The sequence below is a fragment of the Danio rerio genome, chromosome 17 (assembly GCF_049306965.1).
Source record: "Danio rerio strain Tuebingen ecotype United States chromosome 17, GRCz12tu, whole genome shotgun sequence".
Lineage (NCBI taxonomy): Eukaryota > Metazoa > Chordata > Actinopteri > Cypriniformes > Danionidae > Danio > Danio rerio.
Window position 1 is genome coordinate 50,489,679 of NC_133192.1, and position 27,793 is coordinate 50,517,471.

Sequence of the window (27,793 nt, forward strand, 5' to 3'; positions counted from 1 at the left end):
ACTGATTTCTGTGAGAATCCCGGGTCCATGCGGGTTCCAATAGGTCTTCTGCAGTATTTGTGATGATTCTGCCACTTTTCCAACTGATCAACTAAAAGTCAAGGTATTATTTGTTGCTCTTAAACTATGATCGATGACAAGACTTGTGTCAGGTTGTGTAAAAAAAACAAATTTTCAAATTCACTGAAAATACTTCTGGATGTTTGTTTTCGCAAAACTGTATGGTGCATAGTGCCATGTGTGAGGAAGGGAATGCATGGTTTCCGCTATCACACAATGTGATCAAGTCTTCCTGTAAAGCTGAAGACTAGTAGCGTCCTGAATGATGGATTGGCCATTGCTTGACAGGATGCTGTCAGTTAAATGATGACAGATCACACGCATTACTTTGCTTAACCCTACTATCGTCACCTGCATTGCTCTACTTGAAGTTTTTGTACTGTCAGAAACTTCAAGCAAAGCAGCGCAGGTGATGACTGTAGATATGACACTTTCTCGCGCTGGGGCAAAATCTGATGAGACTTCACATTTATTAAATGCCGCAGAAAAAGTGTTTATATTCCTCTAAAGTCAAGGACAAGCAATATCAGTTGCACATTCTTTGATCACATAGATTACAATGTTATTTCAGATTTTGTACTTACTGTTATCGAGCTACTTGAAGCTTTGCAATTTGTGTAATTTCTGAGTACACGTTTTCAAAAAAAGATTTGTGAAATATGGTGTGGAAAATTCCCAAACACTCACTCAGCTCAGCAGAGTAAGTGTTTTAATTCATTTATATGGAAGTTGAATGTAATGCTCTGCGTCAGTTTTGACTTTAATCTTCCTTATGATTGGACCGAGCACCCTCGCTCCACTGCTGTCTTAACATGCCAATACAAAGCAGACCACTCCATCTCTTATTTTTGTCAGATCGCTCTGAGCACCTGCAGTGAAATATAGTCTATTAGGAAAAAACGCCCGATGTCATGCACTCCCGCACCAAGAGCTTAATATTTGTGTAAACAATTCTATTTTTTTTATTGTATTTGGTATAAAAACAAATGTTTTGTGAAATAACATTCAGCAAATGACCAGTTCTTGAATTTCCAATGTCCCAGTTTTAAGTAATTAGCAAATATATGGTAAAAATGTGATCAGTAAAACATAGGGATGTAACGGTATCAGAATTTCACGGTACGGTAATACCTCGGTATGAATGTCACGGTACGGTATTTATTGAATCATTTACAGGAAAAACAAAACTTATGAAAATACTCCAAAAAAGTGCCAAAAGTGTCAATGGCATACAAATTAGCCATCTATCTGTAAGCTTTGAAACAGGAACTTCAATTTTAATAACAAAAAATTATTAAACCATGTAAAAAAATAAAGTTTCAATTTAGTATTGTTGAAAACTCATCACATTCAACATTTAATCACTCACTTACTTAGATAGAGATGGGTTTAAAGGAAAATTATCATATAACTATAATCTGGTAAAAGCTGGTATCTCTGGGTATTTACAATGTCCCCTGCAACAGAAAAAAACCCTCTCATTTGGGACTGAGGTTTCTGGGACAGAGATATGACTTGGTCCATGTTGACAGCAGTGGGTAACGTTGTGCATTGTCTTTCCCCCACTTGAGAAGACAAACCATGAGTGAAATAGAGGTCTCTTTGCGGTACAAGTCAATGTCTGCATCAATCTGAACAGTGTGCTGTGTTTCTGCAGTCCCCATGACTGCTATTAGTCGTATTCCCCAACTTGCAGGCATCTGCACACATAGGGCTCAACCTGTGCAGTGCACATGCCCTTTTTAGTCTTGGATAGAAAATGCCATTCCAAAATGATCAAAAGTGCCCCCGCGACGCGACACAACCTCCGTCCAGCCCTTCAGTAGGTGCGCGACAACACCGGTCTTGAGTATGCGCGCTCAACCCCCCCTCGGCGCTTTACAATACGCGCGCGACTACACAGCTGATGACAACGCGCGCAACAACACCGCTATTCAGTACGCGCGCGGCGACAACACCCACTTTAGGTTCGATCATTTCCATCTTTTTTCATCTCCGCTACTAGCAGCACACACCATTTCCGCATTACTGGATCTGTAGCGACAACAGACCGCAAAGGATTATGGCCACGCCTGGGCTGATGGAAAATGTAGTTTCAGCTACCTCCCGTTCGCTTCATTCGCCTGAGCAAATTTTCTCAGAAGACCTATAGTTTTACCGAGTCATGCGACTTCGGTAATATTGAAAAAAATTAATATTGCGGTATGACGGTATTTACAATACCGTTACATCCCTAAAAACATAATAAATATTTAAATAGGTAAATTTAAAAGAGTTTTTTAAATATTACTTGGTTTAACTGACCCAGTATGGCAAATGACCAAGGCCCAATCCCAATTTTAATTTATAACCCTATCCTCATGTCTACGCATAAGGCGTGGCCCTTTAAAAGTACTGTAGGGATGGAAATATTCCCATAAAAAATGGGACAGCTCAGCATAGTAAGTGTTTCTAATTCATTCATATGGATATTGTGCATAATGCACTGCATCAGCATTGATGCTTATCTTCCCTATAAATGGACTGAAAACCCTGGCTCCACTGCGCTCTCAACATGCCAAAACAAACCACAGCATCTCTCATTTTTGTCAGTTAGCTCTAAGCACTTGCAGTTAAATATAGAACGCCCGATGTCATGCACTCCAGCACAAAGAGCTTTACAAATATTTGTGTGTTTTTTTACAGCAATTTCCGAGTATGCATTTTTTGGTTTTCATTATAAAAACAGATGTTTTGTGAAATAAGTCAGCAAATGATCAGTTCTTGAATTTTCAATGTCCCTGTTTTAAATATTATGCAAATATATAGATAAAATGTGATCAATCAACACAATCTCACGACAATTCATAACTTTTTGATTTAGTGGCTAATTCATATGATCTAATTCGTACAATTTAGTACGATTTGCTCATCACCCAATGACGGCTGGGGTTAGGGGTACCACGCCTCCTTTTTAAAATCGTGTGAACTCGTATGAATTCGTACAAATTAGTCACTAAACTGGCAAAATGTAAAATACTTATGTTTCTTCATGAGATCAGGCTGGTTCAGTCAAACATATTAAAAGATTAAAATGGGTAATTTAAAAGAGTTTTTTTTTTTTTTTCACCTGTGCAACAGTAGTGGCTCATCTGACATTACTTGTTTTAACTGACCCAGTATTGCAAATGACCCTGGTCCAATCACAATTATAATTTAGAACCCTATTCCTAAGCCTATGCATACCCCTATGCCTTCCTTTTGGCCCTTGAAAAAGAGTGTGTAGGGATGGAAAAATCTCCATAAGAAATAGGATATCTCAGTGTTTTGAATTCATTTATATGGAAGAAGTTGAGCGTAATGCTCTGCATGAGTCACAATGCAAATCCTCTGCATGAATGAACTGAAAACACTCTCAACATGCCAGGAGAAACACAACATTGCACCTCTCATTTTTTATACACATCGCTCTGTATGCCTGCAGAAAAAAAAAAAAAAAACATCAACTCTGTGCTGAAAAAGTGCCCGATGTCTTGCGCTCCAGTGCTAAGTGTTCAAACAGGTTGCCTAGCAACATAAAAAGCACAGCTCACTTTTTAATTGTCAAGAAAATGTCTGCCCTTACCCCTAAACCTCCAAGCAAAAGAGAATCGTGATACCCCTACCACTTCACATGAACCAAGGGACTGAGGTTTAGCAATAAGTAATACTTAATTTACACCCCCATATAAACTTGGTTTGGATCAACATCAAACAGGATTTTACTGTAAACAAGCCAAAAGACTTTATTGAATGAACCATTTTTGCTTGCACCACGAAAAAAAAAAAAAAAAAAAAAACTATGGACGGTGTATATATATAGAGATATGCCTTCTGTCTGTGTCTATTAAGGGAAACGCAATGCCACTTACTTTTCAGAAATGTGCATTTTAGACTTCCTTAGGTATGCCATAAAATTACACATTTTACAATGCGCCGTATTTTAGTTTCAAAGAGTTCTGTTTAAGAAAGTCTTTCAACAGCATTCTCGTTTTTGTATTTAGAATTTCTCTATATAATTTTAGTCTTGAGCTAAAATAGAGATCCGAACTAATTACTCGACCGCATTCCAAAAATAAGCTCAGCATCTGAAGAATGCTCCCGTGTTGCATGCTAAAGGGAATCAACCGCTGGAGCAGGACTGTTGCGGTTTTCTCTTTGGCCTTTCACTTCACACATCTGACTGACCTCAGAGCCAAAAACTTCATTGATACATTGTTGAACGGGCTATCTTTGAATTCTCATTACTGCGCTACATTACTACCGTCTAATTACTACACCACATGCGTGCCCATTTAAACAGCTTTTTTCTTCTTCGTGAGAATGCTGTTTTTTGTCTTTTTGCTGCTTGCTTGGGTCTTTTTAGTAACAGTCCCCTCAGGTTGGCTCTTCGCAGGTTTCTTCACCTCTTGTCCATTCTTTTTAGTCTTCTGTAACCAAACATTGGGCTTTGTCACCACTTTTGGTTTCGTTTGAGGTTTAAGTGGTTTGATGTTCTTCTTCTCCGGAGCTCCTTTAATTGACTGTTTGGGTTTTACAGTGGACGGTTTTACAGGGGCTTTTTTATCCTTCTTGGATTGTGGCATTAATTTCTTATGAGCGGGAACTTTCTTTTGTGTTTTCATGCTCACGTTCACTTTCTTCTTGTTTTGCTGAGTTGCCTTCTCTGACTTCTCTTGGCTCATTTTTGCTGTAGTGGTTTGGCCTGTTTTTTTTTTCTTTGCTGCAGATGTGCTGGGTTTGGCTCTTGTGGGCTGGCGCGTGCCCGGTGGTTTAGTGGGCCGTATGATCTTTTCCAGTGGGGATCTCGTAGGTGTTTCACTTATGCCAAGCACAGTCACTTAAAAAAAAGACAACATATTTAAATCAGTCACTGTATCGGTCAGTTTATCAGTTTATCAGTTTGTTTGATAATCTTCATTTCATGAAATAATGACAAACAATTAATGGGAATAGATATAGTAGACGGACAGATATACAGTAGTATATGTTTTATAAATAGATTAAATACCAAATCATCAATTTTGTTACACTATATGCATATTTGTATATATATATATATATATATATACAGTTGAAGTCAGAATTATTAGCCCCATTTTAATTTTTTTCTTCTTTTTAAAATATTTCCCAAATTATGTTTAACAGATTCAGGAAATTTTTACAGTATGTCTGATAATATTTTTTCTTTTGAAGAAAGTCTTATTTGTTTTACTTAGGCTAGAATAAAAGCAGTTTTTAATTTTTTAAACACCATTTTAGGGACAAAATTATTAGCCCCTTTAAGCTTATGTTTTCTCGATAGTCTACAGAACAAACCATCATTATACAATAACTTTCCTAATGACCCTAACCTGTCTATTTAACCTAATTAACCTAGTTAAGCCTTTAAATGTCACTTTAAGCTGTATAGAAGTGTCTTAAAAATATCTAGTTAAATATTATTTACTGTCATCATGACAAAGATCAAATAAACCATTAATATAAATGAGTTATTAAAACTATCATGTTTATAAATGTGTTGAAAAAACCTTCAGGGGGGCTAAATATATATATATATATATATATATATATATATATATATATATATATATATATATATATATATATATATATATATATATATATATATATATATATATATATATATATATATATATGTATGTATGTATGTATGTATGTATGTATGTCCATTTCTCAGTGAATATAGCAAAACAAAACCGTTTTCATTAAATAAGTTTGGTCAAAAAAAAACAAAAAACGTTTTAAATTCAAATAAGGTCTTGCAAACTACAAGATTTCAACTCAAGTTTGTTGAGATGATATTTATTTAGTTTTCTCATTTCTCCTTCTTTATTAAACCTATTAGACACTTTTCACTAACATATTCACTGGCATGTATTTAGTGTTGTGGTAAAATATTTCAATTAACACGAGTTACGCAATTCAATATTTTTATTTTTTTTTAAGTAACGAGAGTTTTAAAATAATACAAATAATGCATTACTTAACAAAATTAGGTAATAATATTTGAGTTACTTTTTAAAAATGTAATGAAATTTATTAAAAAATTTATTACATTTAGTTTAGTCATGTTAAATTATGCACTTAATGAAAGAATGTGAGGGAGGTAACAGACAAAAAACCAAGATAGCAGGCCAAAACCTTTCTGCAATGGAAGTATTTATACGCTTCGAAAAAAAAGGAAAAGTAAACACTTTACTAATAAGACAAAAAGTGCACAAGTAGCAAACACATTGCTTTACTTTCATTGCTTTAACTTTCATTAATCTATATATATATATATGGAACTCTGGGGTCAGGACCTTGTCCAAAGATAACATTTTCTTAAATTATAATTTTTTTGATTTTTTTCTTAAGGTGAATAAAGGTTATACAGTGCACACTTAATTGCAGAGCTCCTCAATTTGGGGAAAAAAACACCTTTACATTCCACAAGAGTTCAAGCCTCATTCAGGTGAGAAAAATTTACTCAAAAGTAATTTTAAAAATAAATATGAAGCATTACTTTCCTTAAAAAGTAACTCAACTAGTTACTTTGTTTAGGGGAGTAACTCAGTATCGTAATTGGATAACTTTTAAAGTAACTTTTCCCCAACACTGCATGTACTAGTTCAAGTTTTGGCTCTGGTACTAACTAATTGATGTAAATACACAGAAACCCTATTATATAGCATCTATTTGAAATAGAAATTGATAAGCCAGCCTTTTTTGAGTCAAAGCTTATTCATAAGTAGCTCCATAAGCTGAGATATTATAATAGAGATGGTCAAAATGTCAATAAACAGATTGAAATTAACATTAATTTTACAATATACAGTCAAATGCAAAATTATTAGCTCTTCTCTGAAATTTTTATTATTTTTCAGACATTTCCCACACGCTTATAAATGCTGGGGAATTAACTTAAGTTGATCAAACATGAAATAATTAAGTCGTCTCCCCCAAAAAAACTCTATAATTGTGTTGCTTTAGCTCATTTTATGTAAGTAGTTTGAGCAAAGAGCAAACATCATTTTTTTGAGTGCAAGTGACATTTAACAGGGCAAGGATATTTACATAGTATTTTTCCGATATATTTGTTCTTACAGAGAGATTTTTATTTTGTTAAGTTTGGGTGGAATTAAAATATAAAAAAATAATTTAAAGTTTAATATTTTTAGCCCCCCTAAAATTGTTGTTTTAACTGGCTACAGAATAAATCACTGTTGTCCAATGATTTGCCCAATTAACTTACCTATTTACTCTTATTAACCTAGATAATACTTTTTTTATAATAATAATTTAATTTACAGCAATTTAAGCTAAATACTAGCATATAAAAACTAGTAAAATTGCAAAAAACTAGTAAAATATGTTGTTATGGCAAAGAATAACTAAATTTGTTATTAGACATTAGTAAAACTATTATGCTTTAAAGTTTGTTGAAATAAAAAACCTTCTTTAAATAGTCCAAATATTGTCCTATTCTAACAAAGTTTTGCATTCATGTGATAGCATTTATGACTAGTTCCAGGGTCACGGAAGTCCTGATAAATTTAACAGTATAACAAATGTACACATTTTTACATGCTTAGTCAACACAAATCTTTAAAGATGTTGAATATCCTTACGTTCTCTAGGCGTAAATGGCACTTTCTTCCCTCGGACCTTTACAGGAAGTGGCTTGTATTTGCATTTACCTGGAGGAGCCCTCCTGTAAATAAAAGACCCCATTAAATGTGAACAATGCAGGCCTCCTTCATCACCAGGAGAAAAGAAATGTAGAAATGGGAAATTAATCAACTTGAATGCACTAGGCTTGTCATGATACCATTAATTCATCTTACGATACTATACCAGCTGAATTATCACAATACCAAGTGGTAATGTGATACTGTAATTCAAATTATAAAGAAAACTGTCAGAAATGCTATATTTATCATGTTATAATAGGCAGTGCTTAATTTTGAATTGCTAAGTCCCGTAACAGATTGGGAAACAGATAAGGTATGTTACCCAAGGATGTAGACGGGGCATTGGATGGCAGAGGGGTGTCACTGACAAAAGTGAAGAAGGTTGGGGAGTCGAGGAAGAGAGTGAAAGTGAACAGCTGAGAGGGAAGGAGGGCAGTTGAGGAGAGGGATCTGTAAAATGAGGTGCCAATGAAATGCTGGATCCAGATCTGGAGTGCTCCGTCTCCAATTACGCCCTGATAGTAGGTCTGCTTGAATATAAATCAAGCTTAATTTCTATCATTTTAGACAGGGTCAAGCTGGGCTTGGGCTTGCACGGTAAATAAACATTGGATGCATTTCGCTTAGCTCGAGAATGTAATCAAATCGTTTGTTGCGACATAAAAACCCATCCCAGCAAAGGTGAAACAAATGGAGAATTTGAAAATAACAAATTTTGACTGCGGTCAGGCCAGCCGCCAGTTCAAAAAGAACGGCCACTGAGGAATTTTGGCGGTTGCTCATACACTGAGTATTATGGTAGAGCGCTATACAGCAATGTACAGCAAACTGACAGGGAAGATTACGTGGTCAATCGCTACATTGAAACCGCTGTCATGGAAAAAGATATGAATGTTCTTGACTTGTGGAAGATAAACAAACAATCCTACCCGAAACTTGCTAAATAAGCCAGATCAGTATGCATCCTGGCCAGTAGCAGCAGCAGTGAAAGAGTCTTCAGTGCTGCTAAGTGAGCACAGTACTGCGCTAAAGCTATCTACAGTGGATTCAATAATGTTCCTCCACATATACACACAATCTAATCTTGGAGAGTAAAGGATTTTTAAACTACAAATTCAAGAGTTCACACTTAGCTGATGATTGATAGTAAAGCTAGTTTGGCGTGCTGTCCCGGGAGAGAGCCCTGAGCTTATAAGATCCTCGAGCCCTGGGCTCCCTCCCGTTGCAACGCGAGAGGGGAGTTTGAGCTCAGGTAGATCTCGATGACTCCCCCTCTTGCTTGTTGTAGATAAGTGTCGGATATGTATGCTGAAAGGTGTACTCAGAGTTTAGCTAATGTATTTTGATTAATTGTTTAGAGTGCCTTTTTTTGAACTGTGGGAGGAAACCGAAGCCCCCCGGGAAAACCCACGCGACCAGTGGGAGAACGAGCAAACACCGCACATAAATGCCGTCTGGTTTGGAAAGGAATTAAACCAGGGGCATTCTTGCTGTGAGGCAACAGCGCTAATCGCTGGCCACCGTGAAGCCCGTTTGAAAGGAGGGAAAGTAGGGTTGGGTGGGGGGTTTCTTCAAGACGAAGATATTCAGATGAGGAAAGTCTGGTTATTTATAGTGAGTTAAGGATCGTCTGATAGGATAATTAGTCATTAGCTAAAGTTGGAACAGCTGTGAACAATCATAAGCACGTGATCCTCTCGAAATTTGTTTATGAATAAATTTGACTAAATATTATTTAAACCATAAAATGCATAATATATTTATACAGGCTAATGTTGGCATTATTGCTTTATTATTCAGCTTCAACATCACCTTAATGTCAGATTGTGAAGAGAAGTGGCGAAACAAATCCTGCAGAGCTTTTATCTTAATTTTGTTATTGCCAAATAAAAAGAATTTGTTTTAAATTAATTTGTTAAGAAAGAATTATTTTTTACTGGTGTGTTGGCCGATTTAAAGGTTAAGTGTACGTACCTAGGCCTAATCAGAGTGCCGAGATGTTAAAATGTCACAGAGGACTTATTTTATTTCTTTGTTCCAACTTCCAAGTGGCCTACAGCCTATGTTTGTTATGAATAAATGATGTTAAAACACATATAAACGACTCATTCTTGATAAAAGGCAAAAGAGCTGTGTGCATGTGCACATTTGAATCGTGATCCGACCCTTCGTATCTGAACATGCAGCTCAACTACTTGTTCAAGCTCTTGTTCTCTCCAAACTGGATTACTGCAACTCTCTACTAGCGGGGCTTCCAGCTAACTCTATCAAGCCTCTTCAGCTGCTCCAGAGCGTAGCAGCACGAGTGGTCTTTAATGAACCTAAAAGAGCACATGTCACTCCGCTACTCATCCGTTTGCACTGGCTGCCAGTTGCTGCTCGCATCAAATTCAAAGCTCTGATGTTTGCCTACAAAGTGACTTCTGGCTTTGCTCCTTCTTATCTGCTCTCACTTCTGCAGATTTATGTGCCCTCCAGAAACTTGCGTTCTGTGAATGAACATCGCCTCGTGGTTCCATCCCAAAGAGGGAAGAAATCACTTTCCCGAACTCTCACATTCAATCTGCCATGTTGATGGAATGAACTCCCTAACTGCATCAAAACGACAGAGTCACTCGCTGTTTTCAAGAAACGACTAAAAACTAAACTATTTAGTCTCTACTTCACTTCCTAATCTGCAATTGCCTCTCTAGATATACCACTAACAGTACTCAAAAAAAAAAAAAAAATTACTAATGTTTTCCTTTTTATGACTTTACAGACCTGAAACTTGCCTACAGCACTTATTCATTGTTGCTCTTATAGTTGTGTAAATTGCTTGGAATAAAGGGTATGCTAAATGACTAAATGTAAATGTAAATGTTCGGCTGTAAACGAGTTCAGGCTTTAAAAAGAAAAAAAATTTCAATATGTACTTGTCGGGCTCGGGCCGAATTCTGTCGAATTCTGATAAGAAACCTTACAGGGTAACCTTACAGGGTTCCACAGACTATTCAAATAAAAGGTCTATTGTTGCACAAACGTGTGAGCATTTTAGTGACTTTTCTACATGCTACATTATCTATTGTAGATGTATTGTAGACCATTATTCACGATACTATCGTTTCAGTGACACCGGCTGTATTTTGCAGCCATAGTATCACAATACTACCATAATGCCAGTAAACCGTGCAACCCCAAAATGTACTGTAAACACAAGTCTGTGCGCATGAGAAGACAGTGACCTCCTACTGCTCCTATTACAAATGAATCTCTGTTTTGCTTCCACTTGGCTATAGAGAATATGAAACAGCTGGGATTGATGCTGGTAGGATTGAATTCAGATGTGCCTATAATCTCTGCAGTCGCAATTGCGCCAGCAGAAAGTCACTCTTGATTTATCCATCAGTTGATTATTTAAAACAGCTCATGCTTGGTTGTTTATATAGTATAGTCTTTAAATTTCATTTTTGTCATTCGTCTTTTACTAGATTCAGGCTGTTTTAAAGGCAGTGTACGAAGATAAAATAAAAGAGACACTTCCATGCATAGTATAGGATGTCACCATATTCTGGAGCTATCACTGTTTATGATCCGAGATAGAGAGACAATAGTAGATTTCCAGAGGTCTGGATGGAAAACATTTGGTGAAAGCATGCACCACAGATTCCAAGATTCCAAAGGGATATAAGAGCACATGATGCTTCAGCCGACACGTCCTGTGGTCCGTCTGTCTCCCAGCATGATGTCTTAACTGGGAGTTATCTTATATATTAGGAACGCTTTTAATTTGGAATTATGAGATCGTTTTGACCAAATTGGGCCAACTTTATATTTGCTTGGGAATAAATCCAAAGTTAATGAAATATACATACCTGGACGGATCCACGAATTTGTAAAGGGTGCCAAATGGAGACATTGCACTGGGGTAGGAGGTCGCCAGAAAATAAAGCTCTCCTTCAGGATGAAAAATAAAACATAGGAATGCTTTTAAAGCCACTAAAATGGTCTTAAAGAAACACTCCATTAAGAAATAAAATATAATTACAGCTAGCAGAGATTTAAATAGTTGAGTTTTACCATTATTGATTCCATTTAGCCAATCTCCAGGTCTGGCAGGAACACTTTTACTGTAGCTTAGCTTAGCATAAATCACTGAATCAGATTAGACCATTAGCATCTTGATCAAAGAGCTTCGATTAATTACCTATTTCAAGCTTGACACTTAGTCGCATTAATTAAAAAAGTAAATCGACATTCAGAACATATGATTGGTTTAATTTTTCCAGGTCAAATTTTTCAATTACTTTCCCTATCCTGTGTGGAGTCACGTGACCCTGCTTTGTCAAGACTAATTTATACTGATTACATTATTCTGACATTATACTTCTGCCAAGCGCACATGCACGGTCAGTACCCTCACACCTTAAAAAAAAATGTAACTACACGTCACAACGACACACAGCACAAGCTTTGTGATTGGCCGATTTGGTAGCGGTGACGAGGTGGGTGGTGTCCAATAAAGTGTTTAATAAAAGGGTTTAATGTCCAATAAAGACATCAAATGACGTTGATATTTATTTGATTTTAGATTGTGTTAGAAAGTGACCAAAATCCAACGTCGAGCCAACATCTTAAGCAACGCCATATTGACGTCAAATACTGACATTTATTCGTCAGGTATGGCAACTAAAATCCAACGTCTGATAGACATCATAGTGGTAACATCCACACAACGTCAAACTGTGACATCATTAGATGTTGATATTTGGTTGGGTTTAGGTTGACCGGTGGACATTGACATTAGCCTGACGTTGAGTTCTAACGTCAACCCTATTTTCATTTCCAAACAAAATGCAACGTCCCCACGATGCTGGGACACAACGTCAATCTGATGTCATATTGACATCTTGTGCCTGCTGGGTGTTTAAGGCCATTTCGGTCATCATACAGTAAACATCCTTCATCTTATCAGTAGTGACATGCATCTAAACAGTTTCTGGTTCATTGTGTGTTAAGATTTTGGACATCTTTTTGAAAACTTTTAATGCTTCCAAATAGTTTGCTGTCATTATAAATTGCCCATGTCTTGAAGTAGTTCATTATAGTGAATTACCTTCTATGTTCAATTTGATTGCACAGGAATCGCTGGACTGAATTTTCCAAGCCATATAAACAAAAAAAAAATAAATAAATAAATAAATAAAAATAAAGTAGTGACTGCAGGTTATAATCGTTCATTAATCGTAATCGAGTTAAAACGTTCAGTTAATCGAGATATTATATATATATATATGTATATATATATATATATATATATATATATATATATATATATATATATATATATATATATATATATATAAATTATTATTTAATCATTGAATAACATAAATATATCTTAATAATAAGTTTAAAGTTAACATCTATTTTATATATATATATATATATATATATATATATATATATATATATATATATATATATATATATATATATATATATAAATAAATATTTTGTCAAATAATTTTTTCGCTAAAAAGTACAGGTACTGTTTTGGCACTGTTTTTAAAGCATCAATTTAGCACCAGTATCCAAAATAACCTAAAACATTACTCGACCATACTGAATGGTGGGGGACACCATATATAAATCATAGACGCAAGCTGCGATGACGGCCCTTTTTCTCCTAATCTGCCTCAAAATCATTTTAAAATTGGGCAAACTTTGCATATTTTTAGCAAAAAGTAAGACACTTTTCTTCCTTCGTGGCTAGTGTGACCCAGATGTCTTTATGCATGCAAGACATCGTAAATTGTACAGCAAGTGTAAACGTATGAATTGGATATGGGTCACATGTAAACAGACAGGCAAAAAAATCAGATATAGGCTACAAATTGGAATTGGGCATTAAGACCTGGCAGTATAAACTGACCTTTGACTCATTGGATGGAAACGGCACTTTATTCGCACGTCTTTATGTGATATTCCACTTTTGCACATAAATTTAACTCTCTTTGGAGAGTTTCCATCATCTTTGGATGGAATAATAGCTAGCGATTTATGCTAAGCTAAGCTAAAAGTTTTTCCGCTAGACCTTGTGATCGGGTGAATGGATTGGCTGAATTAAAGTGGCTGAATTAAAATGGTAAAACTCCAATGTTGTCAGATGAGCCTTTGCAGGAGTAGCCTATAGTGTTCCTTTATTATCAAGCCTTGTGCACAAACACACCTGCTTCATCCTCAGCGAATGAGATGATAAACTTGTGGTGATGATTTATAAGGCCAGGAAAAGAGCAGGTTTTGGTGTCGCCCATACACACATTCTTTTCCTTCCAGCTCCCAGTTTTCTTATCCTCCTCCAGAGCCATTAATCGTCTGAGTGAGAACAAAGACTTCAATTGTCATTGCGTCCAGAGAAAACAATAGTGACAAAATGACCTAAAATGACTCTCGTGTGCTTTAAGTTTATAGTTATAGATTTTCCAAGCACCGAGAGTTGATTATGCACGACAGACGCATGATTTACTTTAGCTGTTCAATAGAACATCTGCTTCATTGTTTGATATATGAGTTGGTGCTGCTCACCCGCTCATAAAGTCTCCAAATATGTAGAGTCCATTGAGATTTGGTGATTCGCATCCTCTGTACACATAACCTCCAGTTACGGATTTCCCAACATGGTGTCCATAGGCATGTATCGGAAGGATATCGTCTGTTAAGACAAAATACTGTTGTGGGTTTTGTGTTGTGTTAACAAAAAGAACATTATTTTTTTTCAGTCTTTCATGCTATTGTCACCAAGTTTTGTGTGTCATGTGATCTAAAGCAATTTGGGTAGTTCATAAAAGGCTTCTTTAAAAGTCCCGTGAAGTGCTTTAAACACAAAGAGAGAGTGTGATATAGAGTAGCTCCTCCCCTTTTTAAAAAAAGAGCCAATAGTGTTTTGTTTGATCACAGCCGTGTCAGTGAGAGTGGTTGATCTAAAAAAAATGGATCAAATGAAAAGCAAATGTGAAGCGTCTTGAAAAGGGCGGGGCATGCCAGATACTAGAAAGCATTTGACTGGTTATGATGTGATGGAGTTGATGTAAAAAAATTGTTGGTCTATTTGGGCGGAAAAACTACAAGCTTTACATGTTTATATCAGTTTTATATATTTTAAATGTGAATTTTGTCACTTGAGGCACACTAGCTTATAGAAATCCTAAAAACAAATAATACTGGTAATAATTTCATCAGACCTTTAAATGAGATTTGAGAACTATTCAAAAGAGAAGAATTAACGTGTACAACATGAGTTTTTGCATGGATGTAATACATTTCCAGTTTGGGGAGAATCTGTTGTTGTAAAACAACTGAAGCCAATTATAAACATTGATGTCTTTTTATCTCTTTGGGAGCTTAAACATTACCATCAGTACTGTCTTCTTTTATTGAATGAAAGAAAAATAGATCTGAATGAGTAATGAATAAGTCAATTGATTTAATAAGTAATGAATAAGTCAATTTGATTTGAATAAGTCAAAGTGATTTTTCACTATTCATTTAAAGGAGTAGTTCATCCAAAAAACAACCACATTCGTTTCCATTTACCTAGAGTTAAGTAGTTTAATCAACTACATTTTAATAAATGTCTAATTTTAACAAAAACACAACAAGATATTTTGAAGGCATTGGGGGAGAAAACAACCATTGATATATAAAGTAGGAACAAAACAAACCATTAAGGTCAATGTCTTTTTTAAAGAATATTCTTCAGTATACATTTATGTACAGTTGAAGTCAAAATTATTAGCCCCCCCCTGTTTTTTCCCCCAAATTTTGTTTAATAGTAAAATGTTTTCAACACATTTCTAAACAGAATAATTTTAATAACTCATCTCTAATAACTGAATTGTTTTATCTTTGCCATGATGACAGCACATAATATTTGACTAGATATTTTTCAGGACACTTCTATACAGCTTAAAGTGACATTTAAAGGCTTAACTAGGTTAATTAGGCTAACTTGGCAGGTTAGGGTAATTAGGCAAGTTATTGTATAACTATGGTTTGTTCTGTAGACTATTGAAAAAATATATAGCTTAAAGGGGCTAATAATTTTTACCCTAAAATGGGTTTTAAAAAAGTTTAAAACTGCTTTTATTCTAGATGAAATAAAACAAATAAGACTTTCTCCAGAGGAAAAATATCAGACATACTGTGAACATTTCCTTGCTCTTTTAAACATAATCTGGGAAATATTTAAAAGAGAAATAAAAATAAAAGGGGGGCTAATAATCCTGACTTCAACTGTATGTATTTTCCTTTGTGATCAACAGGAAAAAAAAAAAACTCAGGCAGTTTTTAGTACAAGTAAAGGATAAGTAAATGAGCAGAATTGTAACCCTTGTGTACTGTTTAAAATGACTACCCTTTTGTTATGTTTGTGGCTGTTTATGCCTTATTGACTTCCATTATAATGACTTTTTTCATTGCAAAGTCATGACAGTAAAAAATGGCTAATTTAGCTCTTCTCAACAGGGAAAACCACCAACAATTAAGTACATGTAAATGCAATAAAATAATGTCATTTTAATAGAAGCCAATGGGGCAAAAACAGTCATGAACATAACAAAAGGGTAGTAAATTTGCCCAGAGTTTATTGTTGATTTTTTTAAAGCATTTTCCTAAAAATATGTGTCAAAATGAACACTTAAAATAAAATGAGACTGATTCCTGGAAGAATACATTGACAGACGAGTCTTCACATTAATCCTGTTGGCCAGCCTGAACACCTGTTGGTGAACTACACACCAGCAACTTCTTCATGATTCTGCTTCTTCAGCTCTGCACAAGAAAACTGGCTAAAGGGGAAATGGTTGTGCCCAACAGCCTGGTTTCTCTCAGTGTTTCTTTTTTTTTCACTTTCGTCAATTGATGAAGTTTTGTTCCTCGCCACTGTCTGCTTGCTTGGTTTGGGATGGATTTGCTCTTCAGTGTTAGGACTTTTAGCAGTGAAAATTAAACCACACTGAACTGAACTTCAACTGTACAAAACTGGTCTGAGACAGCTTCAGTTTACAAGAACTTCTATGTTAAGCTGCTTTGACACAATTTACATTATAAAAGCGCAATAGAAATAAAGATACATTGAATTGAATAAGATTTGTCACTAAAAATCATTCCATTTGCTGAAACACAGAGAAAATTGGCCAAATTAAGACTCAAAATCAAAGGTTGATTGTTCTGTGAACTATCCCTTTAAAATGATTTGAAAACCTCAAACTCCTCAATTCCCAGAAATCAGGAGCACACATTTATGGACTGACCAGTGGTATGAAGTTCTCCAGTGACCAGTTTCATTGAGCAGTAAAAAAAATTTTAAACGCTCCATTTGGTCTGTCACTTTCTCTGACTCAGATGTGTGTGTGAGTGTGTGTTTATTCTGTGATTCAGCTCACCTAGAGAAGAGTTCTGGCATAATTTCATATCAAAGCATTCAAAGCCTTCTTTGGCCCTCCATCCATAATTTCCTCCCTTGACAATGATGTCAACCTCCTCATACCGATTCTGACCCACATCTCCACAGAAGATTCTCCCTCTGCCGTAACGGGTAAGCGGATCCCCCCGATCCACCGAGCAGCGCCACATATTCCTCACACCATACGCGTAGACCTCTGGCTTTGCATCAGGATCTTTCCGAAAGGGATTGTCTAGAGGAATTCTATAGGGCTTCCCATCTATACTTCTGCCATCCACATCAATCCGAAGGGCTTTTCCCAGCAGTGCTGATCTGAAACATATTTGCATAGCAGCTAAAGCTTTTATGATAAAGTGTCTAAAAGGGAGGAAATGGAAAGAGTTTATCTAAGCTTTGCGATGCTCATACACTCTCATAAATAAAGGTATGAAAGCTGTCACTGGGGCAGTACCTTTTCAAAAGGTACACGTTTGCACCTAAAGTGTCCATTTTGGTATTTTAGTGTACATACGCTTTATTAGGAACACCTTAATAGTACCTCTTGCACACTGGTACACTGTGGTCATAAAGGGATAAAGATGGTCAGCAACAATACTCGGGTAGGCTGTGGTGTTGACACGATGCTCAATCAGTACTAACGGGTCCAAAAGTGTGCCAAGAAAATATCCCCCACACCATTACACCACCACCACCACCAGCCTGAAACGTTGATACAAGGTAGAATGGATCCATGCTTTCATGTTGTTGGTACCAATTTCTGACTCCACCATCCGAATGTCCCAGCAGAAATCAAGACTCATCAGACCAGGCAGCGTTTTTTAAAATCTTCTATTGTGCAATTTTGGTGATTCTGTGCAAATTGTAGCCTCAGTTCCCTGCCTGAGTGGCAATCGGTGTGGTCTTCTGCTGCTGTAGCCCATCTGCCTCAAGTTTCGATGTGTGGTGCATTCTGAGATGCCTTTCTGCATACCTCTGTTGTAACAAGTGTTTATTTGAGTTACTGTTGTCTTTCTATCAACTCAACCTTTGAAAGCAACAAGGCATTTGCACCCACAGAACTACTGCTTACTGGATAATTTTTCTTTTTCAGACTATTCTCTGTAAGCCTTAGGGATGGTTGTGCATGAAAATCCTAGTAGATCAGCAGTTTCTGTAATACTCAGACCAGCCCGTCTGGCACTAACAACCATGCCACATTCAAAGTCACTTAAATCACCTTTCTTCCCCATTCTGATGCTTGGTTTGACTGCAGCAGATCGTCTTGACCATGTCTACATTCCTAAATGCATTGTTGCTGCCATGTGATTGGCTGATTGGAAATTTGTGTTGACGTGCAGTTGGACAGGTGTACCTAATAAAGTGTGTGTATTAATGTACATATAGTACATAAAGATGCTTTTCCATTGCGTGGCACTGTATAATTTGTCATGTCTCAGCCCACTTTGGTCCGACTTTTGCTGGCTTGGTTTACATTTTATATTGGATTATCACTAAGGTTGAGCTACCTCTACTGCATTGACATCATCATTTTCTTTACAGGTCATCCCACCCATCACTTGCTGGAACTGTTTCTCTGCTATCAATGAGTAACATCTGGACCTCTTTTACTGACCACGATGCTCGCATTTCAGATGTCTTTTACTTGCTGTGGTATAGAAATAGTTTAGTCGTGTGAACCAACAGTACAGCAGTGGCTGCTGATGACTTTTCAAATATAGAGAGTTTGGTGTCTCGTGTTCCAAATCCAATGATGCTGGAAGTGATAAATATCTTGAACCTATCAGTGATCAGTAGTGTGTATCTGTTTTGGTTGTGGTGCAGCTCTCTGGAAACCTCACACAGACTTCACCCCACAAGATTAGGTACAGAACGCATTGAAAAAGCCTCTAAACACAAACTATACTGAACCGAAGGACACCATACCATTCAGAGTAAATGCGACTTAAAGGGCTCCTTTTTTACTTCTTTACTAGATATTAGACAAGTCTTTGGTGTCAGAATGTGTCTGTAAACAGATTTTTTAATCACAGTTTCTTTGCAAATCTTGTATTGTGGACATGATTATAAACTTTACAATTGAGACCTGTTAATACGTGCCTGTCAATCAATTTGGTGGCCTGGGAAAACTGCACTGCTATGTGCTTTTGCGGTCAGCCTCAAATTTGCAGGGATTCAGATCCTATTTTAACGTCAGGAAATATTTAAAAAGAGATTAATTGTGTGACTGTGAACCAATATGACCGTGAACTACGGTTGGGCGAAGTCGATCAATTTGGCATCATACGATATCTAACGTGAAACATCTCGATGGACGATGGCATCGTCGTCATGTAAAAAAGTGGGGAGAGGGGGCAGTGGGTGTTTAACAGAGTGCGCACAACGTGCCTAAAGAGCGAGGAGGGATCCGGTGGTGAGGGGTGAGAAGGGTGCACAACTTATTTGAGGACCAGGAGGGAGACGCGCAATTTCCGGGAGATTATCACTCATTTGCGGGCATCTGGGAGTCTCTATGCATTTGTGGGAGACTCCCAGAACTTCCGGGAGACTTGGGATGTCTGAATATCATGTTTAACAACTATAGTGAGATGTGATCCAGCTGTACATTCATGATAAACTGTTCTATGTGCACTGCTCTCTGGAGCTTAGACGGAGGCATGTCAGTGTGTGTGGCTGTGTGTGTGTGTAGGGTCACGTGATGTGCATTTTCAGCGGACGGAGGGCTGTTCAGAAATGCTAGGTGAAACACAGTGTTGATCATTTTCGTTCTGAAATGCCAGTTTAACACTAAGTCATATTAGTGTAAGCAGGGCCTAAGTATGTATTTTTCGTGAGAGGATCGGCGATGTCGGCTCAGCATCGTGTTGTCGTGTTGTTTTGCATGATCGGAGTAGTTAGGAAAACAAAAAGCCCACCCCAGTGACAGCTTTGTACCTTTATTCTGAGAGTGAACTAATTTACTACAAAAGTTTCAAAACTGTTCTTACCTGTTTTGGGCATTTCCAAACCTGCCAAAGGGGTCTCCTGCTTTCCCGCCATCTCCAGTAAATATGTACAAATATCCGTCTAGACCAAACAGAATCTGCCCGCCATTATGGTTTGCTGCAGGCTCCTCAATCTCAAGAAGAACTCTAAGAAAGAATTAGGGAAGGTAATGATTAAAATTGACTGCTATTCCGAAATTATTGTTAATTAAGGATGGTTCATCCAAAAACTAAAATTTACCCACTATTTACTCATCATAGAATGTTTTCAAACATTTACCAAAGTCATAGTCAGATTTATTGTCAATTCAGCCATATGTACAAGACATATAGAGAATCAAAATTGCGTTACTCTCAGACCCAAGGTGCCTAACATTAATATAACAAAGTAGAGTTTTAAGAAAAAGAAAATTTACAATATATACATAAAATGTGGTCTAAAAATATACATAGGTAATAAAATTTGTAAACATGATTTATGAGTTTCTTTATTGTAATGTGTAATGTGTGTATTTATGTAGCGAATTTATCATGTATCGCCATACACCCAATGTGCTTCACTATCATAAGGGAAGTCTCTCCACACCACCAACAGTGTGCAGTATCCACTTGGATGAGCCACAGGACAATAACGCCAGTGCGCTTACCACACACTAGCTATAGGTAAAGTGGAGAGACGGTGGTTGAGCAAATTCGGTGGATGGGGATGATTAGGAAGCCATGATGGGTAAGGGCTAATGGAGGGAATTTGGCCAGGACACCGGGGTTACAGCCATATTCTTTAAGAGAAGTGCCATGTGATTTTTAGTGACCACAGAGAGTCAGGACCTTGGTTTAACATCTCATTTGAAAGATGGTACTCACTGGCAGTTTGGTGTCCTCTTTACTTTTACTGGGGCATTATCACTAACACAGTCCACAGGTTAAGCGCCCCTGCTGGGTTCACAACCTCACTTTATTCTGTTAACCACTAAAGAAGATATTTTGAACCTGCAGATGACTCCAGATCTTCCGCCTTGTGTCTGAATGTCTTTGTGAGTAATCTTTGTGAATCTTTTGGAGTAATGTGATAGCTTTGTGTGACAAATTTCTTTAACCTCACTTCAGTTTTGACTTACAGATATATAGTCATAGTCAGTTATATGTGTAGTCATGTACGACTCAAGAAGCACCAAAGTTTTATAACGCAGGGGTGTCCAATGCCCATTCTGGGGGGCCAGTGTTCTGCAAAATATAGCTTCAACCCACTCTAACACTCTTCTCTGAATGTTTCTAGGTTAATACAGGTAGGTTTAATTATGATTGAAAGTGAGCAGTCTGACCTCACAGTAACCTGTTTTGTTTTGTTAACGTCTACATCTACCACAACCCTAAACCAAACCTACTTGTGGTCACTCCCACTTTGACCTCTCTGGGCTATAGCAATACCTACTTGGATGCTGCTCGTGCAAGTTGACAACAAAGTCAGTTTTCACTGAGATACTTCATTTATGTTGATTTGTCATGTGCCCAGTCCTTAAGGTGATTGAATGGCATTATTTTTGAGTGAACTGTTGATTTAAATGTGTATAACAGCATGAATCAAAACAACTCACCTCTCAGAATAGGGGTCTGCGATGTTCATGTCATGAGCTGAAACTTTCATCTCACTGATGCGAACTTTCTCCAGTTTTCCGTTAGTCAGAATGGAGTAGTAGATGTAGAAGCGCCCGTTTTTTCTGTAATTTGGATGAAAGGCAAGACCTAGGAAACCTCGTTCATCTCCTAGCCATGGCGTGGTCAACACCTCCCCGCTGATGTCCAGGAAAGGCTGCTCCAGGCGGCTGCCGTCTCTCAGGTAGACCCATACAAATCCTATCTGCTCTGCCACAAACATGCGGTGTGTGTCATCTCCACTGTGAATCATCAGCACGGGGTTCCTCAGGCCATTGGCTACTTCCGTCAAGCACAGCTGAAAGCAGCCTCTGGTGTCTTCCACCACCTTGCCCAGATTGCTGTACAGATTATTGTTACTCACAACATTAGGATAGCAATAGTCTTGGTCAGGGAGATTAATGAGGTTACAGAAATGCAAGGGGTCTCTCTCGCATGTCTCCTGCAGGGTCCGGCTGTTGGTTAGATACTTGACCACAGAATGGCACTTGCTGTGGAAGTCTGCGCAGTAGGAGGAACACAGTCCTGGCAGGTGGCGCACTGGAGTGTATGGGTCTTCAGCATCAAATAGGTGCGCAGCATAAGGAGAACACTCCTGCAAAATTGTACAAGTGAGAAAAATACATTTTCAGTAGCTTAAAGTGTCAAACCGAGACCAGTCTGCACGATTTTTAAAGTAGTCATGTCACAGATGTTTTCATATCTGGGGTAGCATTCTGTCGCTGCTGTGTTCACACTGCAACTTTGTCTCGGTCCACAAACTACGTCTCACAACCAAAAACATGCAAGAAGTGACATGGAAATAACGTGAGGTCATGTATTATATCTTTTGTTGTTAACTACATAATGAGAAAGAAGCCTTTAATGTGGTAGAAAATGTTCATAGTTTGCTCAACTGCCTTTTGAGGGGAATTAGAAATTTCTCCAACTTTTTCGAACTGGTTGTGGTAGTGCTCAAATGATCGAACAGACATGGATGCTTCTGACAAATTTCCACTAGTTTTTCCCTATTTTTCTTGTGTCCAAGTAGACAAAAAAAAAAAAGCCTTTTCTCAACCTAAACCATGCTTGTGATGTTGTGGTCTATACCTTCGTAACACCTCCCTCAACTTCCTGCGGGTCTGAAGGCTGCTCTCTCATTAGCTGTAGGTAATCACTGATGTTATTTTCAATCAGAACACATTTTACACGACAAGATTTTGAGTTGCCATCAGCTCCAGATATTTATCATGCCAAATATCTCACGGGTCTTGGCGACTCATTTGCGATTCTCCAAGATTGCGTCTTTTTAGTTCACATGAACGAGCACTAATTCCGCGCATTTGTTGGCGCTTTATTTTATTTTTATTTTTTAAACCTGTCAGCAAGTTAAAATCGGGGCTAAAATTGTACAGTCTGAACTTGCCAATAGTTAATTTAAAATGAAAATTCTGTAACTAATCACTCACCCTCATGTCTTTTTGATCCCCTGCGACCCTCAGAAGACAAATCAAGATATTTTACAATAAATTTGAGAGCTCCCTCATCCTCCATAAACAGCAATGATCCTGAGATGTTTCCAGTAAAATGTATGTTTCTTTATTTAACCAGATAGAAAACTTGTTTAGATTGAGATCTCATTTACAAGGGTGACCTGGCCAAGAGGTCCGCAACACACGACTTATGAAAAATAATGATAATAATAAATAAAAAGTAAAGATGATATAAAAATACAGTTGAGTTATTCAGCTTTAGCTAATTACAATATGTTAAAAACACAGACATTGTGAAGTGGAATGTTATAAAGTTCAAAGCAAAAATATTTATTTGGGATAAGCTCACACATTTTTAGTTCAGACTGAAGAGTATACCAGGATAAGGAGGCAGGCGGCATGACATGTTGACTTCCGTCTCCCCAGACACTTCCTCCAGCTCCTCCGGGGGAATCCCAAGGCGTTTCCAGGCCAGCCGAGAGACATAGGCTGTACTCACACTAGGTGCAGTTGCCTCGAACCGGGCCAAAGCACGCTTGTCCCCCCTCCCGTCTACCCTGACGGCCCGCGCTCACACCACAAACGGGCTTCGGCACGCTTACGTCATCGCTGCTGCGCTGTTCAGTGAGAAGCGCTCTCTCACTCAGCAGCACAGTGGAGATTTCTCTAGTTATATCGTTTCAGTCGTTTGATATGCCGTCAAATATTTCGCCAACAGTCCTTAGGGATGTGGGGACACGCAGTCAGATATTTCGCCAAACAGTCCTTACCGTACGTTCACACCGAAAGCGGCAAGAGCGTCAAAGTAGCCGGAAGTCATTCATTTTCAATGAGAGCCGGCGACGATAGGCGGCGATAAGCGGCGAGGAGCAGCGCGGCGCGTCTTCGCCGGCGTGAGCGTCGAGGAGAGTTGAAATGAAGTCAACTTTATGGTAATGAGCTATAACGCGGTTTGGCGGCAAGCAATCAGAATGAAGACGTCCATCGCTTGATAGCAGTTCAGAGAACACAGACCAGTGAACTTTGGTTCCGACCACAGTTGTTCCCAAGGATTTGATTATTGCGGTCGCCGGATTTCCAATTATTTCAAAATTTTTCCTACAGGAACATACATTAAATAAGTTACTGGCGAGTTACTGATGTTCATTAGTGATATATAAATTTATCTTAAAAAAGCGGGAATCTCACGCGATGTGACAGTACAAAACAGTACTGCTGCTTCAGGATATTTCAGACATATGGACACATATTGGATAAATAGAGCAAAGCCACACCACACGCAACTTGATCTTCCATTGTTGTATGAAATTGATAAGAAGTGCACATTTTCACGCTAGAAACATGTTTTATGCAGGAATGTAACTGATATGCTGCAACGGCTCCTTTAAATATGAGATCAATGTAGCGAGTTTTGACGCTCTCGCCGCAGGAGCTGAAGGCAGAGAGCGTTGTCGGTAGGGCGGCCAGAGCGACCTTGGACGCTCTCGCCGCTTTCGGTGTGAACGTACGGTTAGGGATGTGGGGACACGCAGTCAGATATTTCGCCAAACAACACTTTTGGCGCTCATAATCATAAAGCCCTCGTGCTGCAGTAATGAGGAGGTCTGCTGAAGGCGCGCAGCTGTCGTGCAGTGAGAGGTTTGCGTCTTTAATAAACTACGGCAGTTTGCGTTCACTGAACAGTAAGAATGATTAATAAATCCATATGAAACAGTCACGTCTCGCTTTCAGTTTCGGGCTTTGGCGCGTTTTGCACTCACACACAAGCATACCGCGCCAAAGCCCAAGTGAACCGTGCTCAGGCCCACCTCTTCCAAACGGGCCAGGGCCTGCCAAGTGAAACCGTGCTTGAGCCCGATTCAGCGCACTCACACTTCTCAAACGATCCGGGAAATGGGCCTGGGCACGGTACGGATGGCATAGTGTGAGTAGGCCCTTAGTCTCTTCCCCGAGGCCTCTTACCGGTGGGGCATACCTGGAACACCTCCCTAGGTAGGCATCCAGAAGGCATCCGATACAGATGCCCGAGCCACCTCAGCTGACTTCTCTTGATATGGAAGAGTACACAGAGGCCACTTGTATCCGAGATCTTTCAGTCAAGACCATATGTGAGAGTAGGAATGTAGATTGACTGGTAAACCGAGAGCTTCGCCTTTTGGCTCTGCTTTTTCTTTACCACAACAAACCAGTACATCGACCGCATTGCTGCTGATGCCGCACCAATCTGCCTGTCAATCTTGAGTTTCATCCTTCCCTCACTAGTGAACAAAACCTCAAGATACTTGAACTCCTCCACCTGGTGTAAGGACTTTCCTCCAACGTGTTCCTTTTCTTGACTTTGCAATATCTCAGTATGGTTGCTGTCTATGGAGGACGAGGGAGCTCTCTGATTACATCTAAAATATCTTAATTTGCAATCATAGGGTGAGTCACCCTTTTTTGGGTGAACTTACCCTTTAATAGCCCCAGTCACAAGAGGTCACCTGTAAGTCTTTAATATTATTTAGTAGCGGTTTTCCCTGTTTCTATAGTGTTGCTTCCTGAAGACCTCAATTTTGACATTCAAGACAGCTCATCTTGGGTCAGGCCAAGTTCATATATTCAAGATTTTGAGAGCATGAAAACAATTGAGTGCTACAAGACTTGGAATAGATTTTGATGCCACCTCTTGCATATGATTCACAAACTTAGGCAGTCAATGCAACATTACATAATGAAAGTGTGCACTCCAACTTTTATAAAAACCCACCTGCCTGTAGCTTTACAATAACCCTTAGACCTTGATCGGCTTGTTCAGGTGTGTTTGTTTAGGGTTGGAGGGAATCTTTGCCGAACTGTTGCTTACCAGGACCAAACATGCCCAGTGCAGGGTGCCAATTGAGATTGTTTCTGCTTCAACCTTTTCAGGTCTTAGTCTGGACTCTATTAATCAAGCCTGTCACTTTTAAGCAAATAAATTGTTACACGGTAGAATAAGAATGAAAGGTTTCTAAAGGATACCACACTTAAAATGAGACAACTACCGAGTCTAACCTTTGTTATCAACAACTCTTTAATTAGCTGGTTCAGGTGAATTTTTTTATGTTTGGGGCTGAACTTTGCAGGCAGGACTAATTTTTAGCTTTAACATGCCTTGCTCTTGATAAGGTAATTACTATTATTAATATTATTATTATTATTATGCATTTTGTCTTATTTACTGGTGAGAAATAAGGATATAAAACGTTTAACATCAGCTTCTCATTGAGCCATTTTATCTGTCACATTATATAATATTCCACTTCCACATCTCACGTCCTTTCCCCTCCCTTAAGAAGAAGAAAAAAAGGCTGATATCAAATCAAATGTATGATGAGCAGTAATAAAATCAGTTTTGATAATAGTATATGCAGACACAGCTACAGAGATAAACAGCATGAGCGTGCTTTAAAAATAATTGCAATCCATTAATAGGCTACAACAACAAAACAGCTCATTATAATTAATAGAATTACCATAAAATACATTTTTAAATACAAAACATTATGATTAGGTGTTTTTGTTGTTGTTTTCTGATAAGAGTTTGTATTGATCAGCAAACTCATCATGATAAGATATAGATCAGCAATTGCATCCCGACTGATTTAAAAATGATAAGTTATTATTACACACCCTTTATTTCAGATATTAAATGTCAATTGTGTCATTATATTAAGGTTTGGACATTTCTTTGCTGTTGAATTTATAATGTTGTCATTTAGAGTTGTTCTGTTTTTCAGAAAATGACAACTGAAAAATAATATTGTCTACAAATGTTTAAAGGATTATTTCCACAAATATTGATTTGCCATCTTTAAAACGAGTTATTTAATGCACAAATGCGTTATATGACCATCTGTTTTTGTTTAAAATGTAGAATTAATGTCATCAGTTGTGTACAAAGTAAAACAAAAATATAGACTGTGCTTTAATTAAACGCTTTCTATAAAAACATATTCTACGTTTTTCAAGCTGTTTTTGTCCTGTAGCTGTGTATGTACAGCAGTTTAATCATTAGCCTACATTTTTCCGAAAAGTATGATTGCATACTGTACCTGACACATAATGTCCTTTACCAAATCACCGCACTTTGCATAAGCTTCTTCACCAATCAGGTCCATTATATCCCAGTATCTCATCGCAATATTGCTGTCCGTTTTCTGGTCGCAACAACCAAATTTCTCATAGTGCCTGCAAAACTCGAGGTGTGAAGTTGGTTTGAAAGGTGGCTGGAAGTCCAGACATTGGGGATGCGCTAAAACACGTCTCAAATAAGAAAAGTAAATGGTTATAATGAGTCCTTGGAGCCATTTGGTCTTTTTGGTCAGGAAACTTCCCTCAGGCCAGTTTGAACGGAGATGATTTAGTGAGTCCGGCTCTCTCGGCATTTTTGACGTGTGCTCTGGAGTAAAGGAGTGTGTTTGCTCTTCAGCGTATGTGTGTGTGGGT

The 27,793-nt window shown here is 37.9% G+C and overlaps 1 protein-coding gene across 1 annotated transcript; it reads right to left on the reverse strand.

Moving 5' to 3' along the window:
• Positions 1–3,361: 3,361 nt before the first annotated feature.
• On the reverse strand, positions 3,362–27,781 carry hhipl2 (HHIP-like 2). Its single transcript, XM_683781.8, has 9 exons — positions 27,400–27,781; positions 21,797–22,449; positions 20,205–20,348; positions 17,201–17,532; positions 14,343–14,469; positions 13,987–14,132; positions 11,630–11,711; positions 7,713–7,795; positions 3,362–4,918 (listed from the first exon to the last, which is right to left on the reverse strand). Exons 1-9 carry the CDS (start codon positions 27,730–27,732, stop codon positions 4,374–4,376), a joined length of 2,445 nt encoding a protein of 814 aa, XP_688873.2. The 5' UTR covers positions 27,733–27,781; the 3' UTR covers positions 3,362–4,373.
• Positions 27,782–27,793: the final 12 nt, after the last annotated feature.

Coding starts and splice junctions, on each gene's coding strand:
- hhipl2 (XM_683781.8), bottom strand. CDS start 27,732: ATGCCGAGAGAGCCGGACTCACTAAATCATCTCCGTTCAAACTGGCCT. Junction 11,712..13,986: donor ATTCGCTGAGGATGAAGCAG/GTGTGTTTGTGC, acceptor TTCATCCTGAAG/GAGAGCTTTATTTTCTGGCG. Junction 7,796..11,629: donor AAATTCGTGGATCCGTCCAG/GTATGTATATTT, acceptor TTTTATTTACAG/GAGGGCTCCTCCAGGTAAAT.